At 39.9% G+C, this 12,174-nt stretch overlaps 1 protein-coding gene across 4 annotated transcripts in view; it reads left to right on the forward strand.

Moving 5' to 3' along the window:
* LSM14A (LSM14A mRNA processing body assembly factor) overlaps positions 1-12,174 on the forward strand; it is a 32,925-nt gene that overhangs the window by 5,639 nt on the left and 15,112 nt on the right. For all 4 annotated transcript variants that reach the window (XM_084644907.1, XM_084644909.1, XM_084644908.1 and 1 more), the window contains exons 2-3: positions 9,578-9,741; positions 11,485-11,617. In XM_084644907.1, coding sequence (XP_084501033.1) covers positions 9,578-9,741; positions 11,485-11,617 — 297 coding nt within the window. The remainder of the gene's footprint in view (positions 1-9,577; positions 9,742-11,484; positions 11,618-12,174) is intronic.

The following is a 12,174-nucleotide window of genomic DNA, read 5'->3' on the forward strand; positions in this document are numbered from 1 at the left end:
AGTATGTTTAGTTACACTTTTACAATCTTTGCAGACTCTAAATGAATAATGAAACTTGTGCCATATGGAGAGGCTCCCTATTAAAGATGTGTATGGAAGGATAGAGGAAATAGAAACTTTTTTCCCCCATCCCACAGCTGGTGGGATGGGAATGTGCAGAATTGAACATGTCTGAAATTTGCAAGGCAAGGCTGATATGAAAGACAGAAATGGGGAGAGGAAGACAGTGTCCTCAGTTTTTACTCTGTGTGTGTGTGTACACACACAAGGTAATAGTTTTGTTCAAGAAATCTGCCAACTAAAAGCCAGAGGCTCCCCTCTGTTTATGTCAGTGGAAGGGAAGAATACTGGATCTATTGTATCTTCCACCTGATTCTACAGAAGCATATCTGCAAGGATCTGGCTGTATGCATGAGGAAGGAAACAGAGACAGGGGATGGATCCCCTTTGCTACATCATCACACCCTCTTCTCATAGGGGATTCACAGCATAATTTATTCAAACTGATCAGTATTCAGTTTATTTAGGCTCACTAATTACAGAGGATGAAGAGGAGACATTAGCAGCTCTCCAGGAGGAAGCACAGCTCTTGAAGTAGTACAGAGGCACAGGGCCTCTATGAATCTTTTGAGACTGATAGGTTGCGGGAGGATGAACAGTTCGGCAGAGTGGGGATAACCCAACCCCGAGACTGGACAATCAGGCAGAAACTGTTTTCTGACCTTTTTCTTATGCAAGTTATTTCAGGACAATTTGGTTGGTGTTTTTTGTGTAGTGCTTGCTCAAAAAATCTCATTTTCTTCTTTTCCTCCCTTTTCTAGCGTGCCCTGCTTACCTCTTCTCTGAAATCTTTTGTTTTGTTCTTTAGTAGCAATTTCTTCACTTATTCTTGCTACTGAAACACAATGTCTTAATCTGGTTGTCTACACAATTGAATCAACTCCTATTGAATTTAGTTCTAATTAGGGCTCTCAAGCAATTAAAAAATTAATCATGATCATGCGCTTAAAAAAATTAATAGAATACCATTTATTTAAATATTTTTGGATGTTTTCTACATTTTCAAATATATTGATTTTAATTGTAACGCAGAATGCAAAGTGTACAATGCTCACTTTATATTTTTGATTACAAATATTTGCACTGTAAAAACATAAGAAATAGTGTTTTTCAATTCATCTAATACAAGTACTGTAGAGCAATCTTTATGAAGGTTAAACTTACAAGTTGAGAATTACGTACAAAAAAATAAGTTTACTCAAAAACAAAACAATGTAAAACTTTAGAGCCTACAAGTCCAACCAGTCTTATTTCTTGTTCAGCCAATCACTCAGACAAATAAGTTTGTTTTTATTTGCAGGAGATAATGCTACCTGCTTCTTGTTCACAAGGTCACTAAAGTGAGAACAGGGGTTCTCACGGCACTGTTGTAGCCAGAGTCGCAAGTTATTTACATGCCAGATGTCCTAAAGATTCATACTTCACGCTTCAACCACCATTCCAGAGGACATGTGTCCATGCTGATGATGGGTTCTGTTCGATTAGAATCCAAAGCAGTTCAGACCCACGCATTTTCACTTTCATCCTCTGAGTCAGATGCCACCATCAGAAGGTTGATTTTTCTTTTTTGGTGGTTCAGGTTCTGTAGTTTCCGCTTTGGAGTGTTGCTCTTTGAAGACTTCAGAAAGCATGCTCCACACCTCGTCACTCAGATTTTGGAAGGCACTTCAGATTCTTAAACCTTGGGTTGAGTGCTGTAGCTATCTTTAGAAATCTCACATTGGTACCTTCTTTGCGTTTTGTCAAATCTGCCGCGAAAGCGTTCTTAAAATGCATATGTGCTGAGTCATCATCTGAGACTACTATAACATGAAATGTATGGCGGAATACTGGTAAAATAGAGTTGGAAATATACAGTCACAATTTTAATTAATGCATTATTTTTTGTTAACGAGCATCATCAGCTTGGAAGCATGTCCTCTGGAATAGTGGCCAAAGCACAAAGGGGTATACAAATGTTTAGTATATCTGGCACGTAAATGCCTTGCAATGCTGGCTACAAAAGTCCTATGTGAACGCCTGTTCTCACTTTTTGGTGACACTGTAAAGAAGAAGTGGGCAGCATTATCTCCCATAAATGTAAACAAACTTATTTGTCTTAACAATTGGCTGAACAAGAAGTGGGACTGAGTGGACTTGTAGGCTCTAAAGTTTTGCATTGTTTTGTTTTGTGTTGTAATTGAAATCTATATATCTGAAAATGTAGAACATCCAAAAATATTTAATATATTTTAATTAGTATTCTATTGTTTAACAATGTGATTAAAACTGCGATTAATTGCAATTAATTTTTTAAAGTTAATCGCATGAGTTAACTGCTCTGAGTTGACAGCCCTATAGTTGGAGACCAGCCCTTATGGTTGGAGACCAGTCAGCCTTGTTGTGTTACAGAGAGAAACTTTTTATGCAGCTAAAAATGTTTGCGTTCTTACCTGACTTCAATTCCATAGGATAGTTAATACCGATTCACACATGGCTATTGTTTTAAGGGAATTTATCTCTATTCATTTTGTGTTTGTAGAGACCATTGCAAAGCTGTCTAAATTAGAAAGGAAAGTAAGATACTTAGGAAAAAATCCAAAAACTCATATCATAGCAGTGATAATGAAAATAAAGTTCTAAAAATATGGAACTGCACTGTTTCTTCATCAACAAGACTTGTTTGTTACATAGTAACTTGATGATCTTAAAAGGACAAGAACAACAACATACATTGCTCACATCATGACAGAGAATAGTGAACACTTGGTTTCAGAGATTCTCAATCTTTTTTTTGCTGTACGTCCCCTCCCCCTCAGAGATGCATGTTTTATTCATGTCCTGTCCCCTCCCCGGGGTCACTTTCTACATAGGCAACGCTGGGTAGAGCAGAATGTAGGATTCTTGGGGGAGGCAGGGTGCATGCAGGACGTGAGGAGGAAGGGACATCCCTGGTTCGCTCTCCCCCGTCCTCTCTGCACATCCCTATCAGGAGCAGGTGCCCAGCCACCATTGCCTCTAACCTGCTGCCAAGCCCAGCAAGACCATGTGCAGCTTCTGAGAGCTTCTATCTCCTCCATGCTGCTGCTTTCTGACCCCCTTCTTCTCCCACCAAATCTGGTGCCCTTGCAATGAACAGGTGCATCAGCCTGCCTGCATTAAGCTGACCTGAGCTTGAGCGAAGTCCCCTACTTGAGCTCTGCAAAATTTCCGGTCCAATGATGGCAGCATCGTCCTAAAAGGGCGTTGCCAGGGAAGGTCACAGATGGCCTGAAAGCTGCAGCTGACTTGGAAGCACCTCTTCTCAGTGCTGCTTACTCCACGCCCCCCAAAAACCTCATTGTACCTCCTGATTTGGGTGGGGAGAGGAGAGAACACCCCGCAGTTTGGGAACGTCTGTTTTATTTAATCACAGCTTTTTCAAGCATTAGTCAACTAATGCCTCTCTTTAGGAAATCCTTGTTGTGGGTCTTCAAGTTTCATCCCCTTTCGAGGGAAACCTATTCTTAAAACGTTAAATGACTATTTCCTGGAGCAGTTAGTCCTGGAACCCACAAGAGGCGAGGCAATTCTTGATTTAGTCCTAAGTAGAGCAAAGGATATGGTCCAAGAGTTGACTATAGCTGAACCGCTTGGTAATAGTGACCATAACACAATAAAATTTAACATCCCTGAAGAGGAGGGAGGAACTCCAAAGCAGCCTACCACGATATCATTTAATTTCAGAAAGGGGAACTACACAAAAATGAGGTAGTTTAAACAAAAATTAAAAGGTATAGTGCCAAAAATGAAATACCTGCAAGCTGCATGGAAACTTTTTAAAGACCCCAAAATAAGGGCTCAATTTAAGTGTATACCCCATATTAAAAAAAGAGGACCAAAAACCATGCTACTGTGGCTAAACAACAAAGTAAAAGAAGCAGAGGCAAAAAGGCATCCTTTAAAAAGTGTAAGTTAAATCCTACTGAGGAAAATTAAAAGGAGCAGGAACTCTGGCAAGTGAAATGTTAAAAATATAATTAGGAAGGTCAAAAAATACTAGGCTACCCAAAGACTCAAACAGTAACAGCAAAAAAAAATTAATTACATCAGAAGCAGGAAGCTTCCTAGGTAAGCAGTGGGGCCACTGGATGATAGAGAGAGTAAATTTCAGAGTAACAGCCGTGTTAGTCTGCATTCACAAAAAGAAGAGGAGTACTTTTGGCACCTTAGAGACTAACCAATTTATTTGAGCATAAGCTTTCGTGAGCTACAGCTCACTTCATCGGATGCATCCAATGAAGTGAGTTGTAGCTCATGAAAGCTTATGCTCAAATAAATTGGTTAGAGATGGTAAAGGAGCACTCAAGGTAGATAAGGCCATTGTGGAGAAACTAAACAAATTCTTTGTCTGTCTTCGTGGCTAAGGATGTGAGGGAGATCCCCAAACCTGAGCCATTCAAGATAGTAACTGAAATTAAATCCCTGCTTACTACAGTTATTGATGCTTGAATAAGAACTTTCTCCTTCACAACCCAGATCCTTATTTTGTTTGATAGTCTTTACTGACAAGTTTATTACCATGAAAATGCTGGTCACAAGATGAATGTTAGGACTTCTGCAGTGATGATCTCTGAGAGTGAATTTTAGACATTACTTTGATTAGTAGTTCCTATTATCAGTTTTACTGTCAAAGTTAAACTTACGAACATTCAGAAGCAAATACTTTCTGTCGTGTGGAAGTCCTATTATCTAAAGGTCATCTGCAAAATAGAGCTACCAGAAATCCAATAATTTTAGAAATTCAGATGCTTGAAAGAACATTGTCGCTTGCAGGGGAAACTGATTTTTACATACACCGCTTCCTATTTTTAGGGCACATAAGGTTGGCCAACTTATACATAACGCACAATGAAAGTCTGGAGAATGAAGATGGTCTCAGAGTTTTTTGTTGTGTTGGTTTTTTTAAAAAGAGGATTAGCAAAAAGGAGATGACTTCAAGATCAAATGTCATTAATTAAATTTCCACTATTAAAGTGAAGGGGAATATGGTTTGATCTTTTGATAGATTTAAATGCTGTAATCATTTAAATTTACCCATAGAACCGAAGATGTTGTTTCATCCAGACATTCTTGTCATTGCATGTTCAGCATACTTTTAAAAACTTGTATAGAAAGTAGCAACATCGTAGCAGGAGTCCTAACAATAGCAAGAGTAGCAATAGCAAGAGTCCTAACTTTTGTTGTAAAAACTCAGAAATTCTTTCACAGTCACCATCAACCTCATGTTTGGCTGGCTGGCTGAAAAAGGATAGTTCCCTCAGCTTTCCAATGACATTAGGAACTCCCAGGAGGATTGTCTCTCCTCATTTGCTTCCCACTTGTGGATGTTTGCACTGAATGTGAGGAGTACACCTCATTAAAACATAGCATCAATTTACTCAAGGAGATTCTGCAAGGAAGCTTCTTGCAAAAGCAATTAAGAGGTTTCAGTGGACTTGGCAAATCACAGCCAATGACACTACTAATGCAGTGGTAATGTGCTTTTATCTTAACAGGAATCCACAGAAGGCAAAATCAAAAGCTATTCAGAGAAGCTATGGAATCTTTCCATCACTTATCCAGCATGAGTGTTCCCAAATAAAGCTTGTAGGCTGAGCTCAGAGCTGAAGTGGCTGATGGACTAGCCCTAAATCTTACTCCTGGAGGAACTCTGCATCAATGCTTGTGCATGTAATTCATGTGCTGCACATATTTTTTTTCCCCCGCAGAAAATAACTTCTACCTTGCAAAGGCCTTCCGGTGTGGCCTGGTCGGGAGACAGGATATGGGGACAACATGACAGTGTGGAGCACATTGGGCTCCCAGGGGAGCATCACAGTCTGGGGTTCATAAGGGCTATTGGGAGAGGACAGACTGGGGCAGGGGCTGAATGCACGGGAAGCACGGGACCACGGGGGAAGGTAGTGCAGAGCCACATGGTCGGAAGAGGGATGGCTGAGTGGGGGCACGTGGGGATGGGGAGGAGGTACAGGGCCACATGGCATTGAGGAGAGTGATGTCTGAGTGGCAGTGGAGGTATACATGGGGACAGGAGCAGATGTGCCTGTCTGAATGGGAGAAACTGGGGTCAGCTAGAGTCTGCATGGGAGAGGCTCCCTAACAATTCCTCCCTGCCCACCAAAAAAAACCTGTTCCATATTTCTCCCACCCATACCCAACAATCCTCCAGATTTACTCCCAGGCTCCTTCCCTCTCCTTCAGCCCCTCCATTTACCCCTGACTTCTCCAAGCCTTTGCTTCTGAGGGGAGCAGGAAATACGGTTCTGTGTTGTAGTTTAAATGTAGTTCAGAGTTTTGTATGTATTGCCTAGTAAGGAATCTATTGGTCAAAAAAACATTTTCTGAATCTTTTGCATTGTCTGTATTGTTACAGACATACTTGGTGACAGGTATTTTGAAATAAATTACTAAAATAATTGAAACTAGTGTGATTATATTGTTTTGACAAATAAAATACACAGAATTTTGCAGAATTTTAAGAGAGAGTGTGCAGAATTTTTAATTTTATGGTGCAGAATTCCCCCTGGAATAGAATCTATTTGAAGTGGGTGATCACAGCTCACTGCATTAAAATAATGGAAAATTGTGGAATCAAAATCTGACATCAGGACAGTTATTAATCCAGATCAATTTTTAAAATTAGCCAGCCAGCTCAATGTCTTTGGCGTGCAGAGGACATTGATTGGTTTATTCAGAATTTTGTAATAGGTTATGTGCTGAGAATCTCTGGTGTACTGGATTACTGGGGAATAATTAAAGTAGACAAGCTAATTTTTTTTTTCTTTTTTAATGTTGGCTTTCACAATAAAAGACGTTAAGAACATGCTTACTTTTTGGACATTTTCTGAGACTGAAGTCTTGAGAGAAAGTACTTAGCAAATGGAATAGGTTAAATTAGTGGTGCCCAAACTTGTTCCGCCGCTTGTGCAGGGAAAGCCCCTGGCGGGCGAGGCCGGTTTGTTTACCTGCTGCATCCGCAGGTTCGGCCGATCGCGGCTCCCAGTGGCCGTGGTTCGCTGCTCCAGGCCAATGGGAGTTGCTGGAAGCGGCGCAGGCCAAGGGACATACTGGCCGCCGCTTCCAGCAGTTCCCATTGGCCTGGAGCAGAGAACCGCGGCCACTGGGAGCCGCGATCGGCCGAACCTGCGGATGCGGCAGGTAAACAAACCGGCCTGGCCCGCCAGGGGCTTTCCCCGCACAAGCGGCGGAACAAGTTTGGGAACCACTGGGTTAAATAAATCATCCATACCAGAGAGTGTGCACATCCAAGTGCTCCTAACAAACAAAAAAGTAAAATTCAGCTACCACTCAAAGGACAGGAGGATGGCAAGTGTGAACCATCTCTTAAAATTAATAATAAAAAAAAGCTTATAGGAATTGCATAACAGTGAACCTTATTTCAGTTCCATGCAAATTTGTCTGAAACAAATAATTAAGTTATAAAATGCCTAGATAAATATACTAAGACTAAAAGCATAGCTTTTGGATTGGCATAATTTTCCTTTTACAACTTACTAGAAGTCTTCTAGTTCCAAGAAGAGCTATGTGAGAGGCCTCAGGGGTCTAACTGGACAGGGAGAGGTTGGGTGCAGAAATAACTATTCTAATTGAAGCTCTTCGAAGATGGTGACTTGAGTTTAAGTTGTAGACATGGGGCTAAGAGAGGATGGGTGGGCAGGACAAAAATCTGTGGTACACTGGAGACTAGAAATGGAGAGAAGATGGAAATACTGAAGGACCATGAGGAGGAGAGCTAGCCAAACATAAAGCTGTGAAAACCAAGGGAGGTGGAAGTTAAGGAAGAATGGTGTGGTTGATGATGGTGAAGATGATAGTTTGTAACGCTTATTGTGAGACTGGCAATAAAATAATATTTGGTGTTTTTCTTAAAGCCGCAGCTCATAGAGCCATGTGATTACTAGAGAATCTCAGCTTTCATTTAAAAGAGTTTTTAGACTTCATAGTTGCTTGAAAACCAGAATGCAAATAAAACAATCTATTTTAAAATTTCATTGTTTTTTGTCAACCTATTAATTTTTGGAGTGTATGAATTAGAGTTTCTGAGCACTTGAAGCTGGCAGTGCTGGGATGACAAATAGAGAGGAGGCCCTTAGACTTCACTAGGAAGAAGTCACTAGGGACCTTAATGACAGCAGTCCCAGTGGAGGACAAAAGCCAGATTACAAAGGGTTAGAAGTAAGGAAGCCAAGGTAACAAGAGTAGACTGCCTGCTCAAGAAATACGTGAAGAGGAGGAAGGAGATAAGACTTTGCCTTGTGTCCTCCCCTCCTCCTATCTTCTCTCAAAGTTTGAAGGCAGAAGGAACTGATAACACACCATGCCTGTTTAGTAATATGTGGTGGGGGGCTATGCGTGGTGAAACAAGAGGGACCCAATAGGAAGTCTGTTAATGCAGTGGTGACTTGTAAAATTTTTGGAATTCAGTTAGGTATGTAAAATCTAATTTTTACACTAACATTACAGTAATACTCAATGTGTTGTGTTTGCACAAAACATACCACATTTATGAACACAGCCCTGTCCCAATGAATTCATCAACAGTGTAATCTAAATTTACATGAGTATGAGTTTAGAATAACTTAGTTAAACCTTCTTCTACAAGGCAAATAGTATATGCATTACATCTATTCTGGACTCTTATTTTTCACCTCCTTTTTACAGAGCTTATAATTTATGTGTGAAATGAGATTTTCTCATTGAAAAATATTCTTGTCTTTATCACTTTAGGTCAGTCTTGTTTATCCTTGTGATCCTTAAATGAAGTACTAGGGGCATAATTTAATTTGCTATTCTGTTAATCTAGAAATCAACATATGCCACTGCCAGAAGGTAATTCAGGTCTCTGAGAATAGGGCCACTTCCATAGGATGTCTCACGTAGTTGCATATCCGCATAAAAATGTTTGTTTTAGTGGTGGGTATTTACTTTCGAGGACTGGTCAGTCTAGATCACCTATTTTTCAGCAAGCTTCTCCTTTTTAAAAAAAAAAAAAAAAGGACCTTTTGTAGTAGCAATTTATCATACAGCTTAGACTGACAAAAGTAGGTTTATCACTTGTGGCTTATATTGATTATTACTCTGAACACTTCTGTAGCTAATGCCAGAACTAATAAAACTTATTCCAGTTAACAAATGATGGTAAAGATGATGACTCACCTCTAAGTGGAACAGGGCAAAGAAGCTTTCTATCTTTAACTTTAACTAGTGGGTTTTTTGCAAGTCATAAACAATTTTTTTCTTGTATTAGTTGTAAGGTGTTTTGGTGTGTTGGCAACAAACGGTGCCCCTAGTGAATATTAAATAGTATTTTCTCTGTTTTGCGTGTTTGGTGTCTATCGGGAGGTGAAAATCAGTGATACAAATTTTCCCTTTGGCTCCGTCAGAACGGATGTATAAATATCTCATAAAACTGTGGTATCTGAAACAACATAACTCTTGACCTGATTTTTTTTTTCCTCCCCCTTCCCTCCTGCAGTGCGTTCCTTTGGTACAGAAGATAGACCAACAGATCGTCCTATACCACCTCGCGATGAAGTCTTTGAGTATATTATATTCCGTGGTAGTGATATTAAAGACCTTACTGTTTGTGAACCACCAAAGCCACAGTGTTCTCTGCCCCAGGACCCTGCTATTGTTCAAGTAAGATTTAGATATGTTTGTTGCAATCCAAGGATGTAATTTAATACTGTCCAGTTATCTGCCAGAAACATGTTGAAGAGTAAAACTGTTCACACTGCATTGTGTTGTGAACCACACAGTGCCAAGATCTGGGCATTCTAAAGTTGTAGAATTGTTCTTTTGGAACCAGATTTGCTTTCCATGATTGTGGCAATTAATGCTTTGGAAACAATAACTGAAAGTTTGCTCTACAGAACAGTGTTTTAGACACTCTGGCCAAGATTTGCAAAAGTGAATAATAATTTTTGGGTGTGTAACTTGACTCCTTAACTGTCTGACTTTTGAGGGTGGTGCTCAGTACTTTCTGAAAATCAGGCCCCTTAAGGTCTGTCAAGGTGGACACACAAACAGCAGCACCCAAAATCACTAGTCACTTCTAAGAATCTTGGCTTGCATGTTCAAATTTCTGTGTCCTGCAAGTATATTAAATAATATTGATTTTGTTCTAGATCAAAAAAGTCTCCATGCTAAAGGGAAGCTATTTTAAAAGGAAGTAGTCATTCTTTGAAGGGAAAACAGTGCATCTCCAGTTGACTTCACACCTCTCCTGACGCACACACAATCTTGTAGTCTCCATGTGGCTTGGGAGAGCCAGCCACCCTTGGTGTCTCAAATCTCTCCTCACAGGCAAAGCTATATGTGCATGCTATATGTCTTAATAGTTGCTAGGATGTTCTAGAATTGCCATTCTGATGGTAGACCGAGAGGGTGGGGAATTAAAAGGAACTTGGTTAATTCTCTTTATATTGAATGACGCAATTTTAATGTTCGCATACTAGCCCAGAAGGCACAATTCTCAAATAAAGCTCTTGCCACTAAACTTAGCCCAAGTGTTGCTGACAAACTTATTCGGAAGCTATGAAATTACAATATTGCCAGTGCCAGACATTAAAAAACATGAGTTGGACACTAAAAGATCACAAGACTTAAAAAAAAAATAATAATAATAATGCATTTGGGGTGTTTTGTTTGCTTTCTAGTTTCTGAGTTTTTGGGTGTGTCTGCATTGTGATAAAAGACCCATGGCATAGATGCAGCTGGACTGGGTCAATTGATTTGGGCTCAGGCTGTAGGGCTATAAAATAGCACTGTAGACATTTGGGCCTCAGCTGGAGCCCCGGCCCAAATGTCTACACTGCAATTTTTTTAGTCCTGCAGTGTGGAGTCTGAGTCAACTGACCAGGGGGCTCTGAGACTCTGTGCCATGGGTTATTTATTGCAGTGTAGACAGACACTTAATCAACCTTGAAAACTTTTTTTAAGGAAAACTGAGATTCTTTTGTCATCACATGAGTCCAGAAACTAAGGCTTTAAGAAAACACCAAATATTATGAATTCTGTGGTGAAATCTCGAGTTGGCAACACAGTAAAATGTGTGAGAATGCCCCAAATTGTATGCATATTTGTGGAAGTCTTGCCTATGTACTTATTCTTACTTGTGGAATAATTCTAACATGGAATAATCCAGGTACTTCAGTATTTTGAGGCTTTCTTTACTGTTTCCAATATCTGTCAGTTTGAAAGGTCTATATTAAACAATGTGTATTCCTTTTATAAATGATAAGGTTTCACATTTTTATAAACTTTAATATACAATTTAGTGACTTTGTATCTGTTCAGTGGTGAGCAGTTTAGTCCTACATTTTCTCCTTGCCTTGCAAAAGTGTATTGTATTCCCTGTATTATATAAATATTTTTCTTCAGTCTTCACTAGGATCTTCTTCCACTTCTTCATTCCAATCTGTGGGATCCTATGGTCCTTTCGGCAGGATGCCAGCATACAGTCAGTTTAGTCCAAGTCCATTAGTGGGGCAGCAGTTTGGTGCTGTTGGAGTTGGTATGTTTTTATTTTTTAATATTTTGTATTTTCCTGTAGAATTAAGATGCAGAAGATGTATAGAAATGATGACTAGTGTATAATGTTTGTGATTGAAGTATCCCTCAGACCTTTTAGCTAACCCTTTCGTTTAAGGTGTTAGAGCCAGTAGTCCACCTCCTCAGAGAGAAACTCCCTCCCCTACCAATGTCCTCTAGTAAAACTAGGGAAGATCACAGCTGATGACTGCAAATGGTCTCTCTATATAAACATAAACTTTAAAGAAGCACTCCTTCTATGGCTGCTTCATATGTTATAAAGAAGCAAAAGGGGCACAAGAACAATTTTTGTAAAATCCTTTGCAGTTCATCTTTACAAGTTGAGTGCCTGGGTTTCAATGGATCCTAAAATCTGCCCTCATTTTTGAGAAAAGAAATGAGAAAGGCCTTGTGTATGCTGGGATTTTAGCAACCAGTGTAGTTGTACTGCTGTGGATGCAAGTGCCGCTGCAATTTACAGGGCTGACACTGTGACGTGCAATGGTGGCTAGAAACACGAGGTCTGTGTACAACAAAAGC

This window comes from Lepidochelys olivacea (genome assembly GCF_965140295.1).
Source record: "Lepidochelys olivacea isolate rLepOli2 genome assembly, chromosome: 12".
Taxonomy (NCBI): Eukaryota; Metazoa; Chordata; order Testudines; family Cheloniidae; genus Lepidochelys; species Lepidochelys olivacea.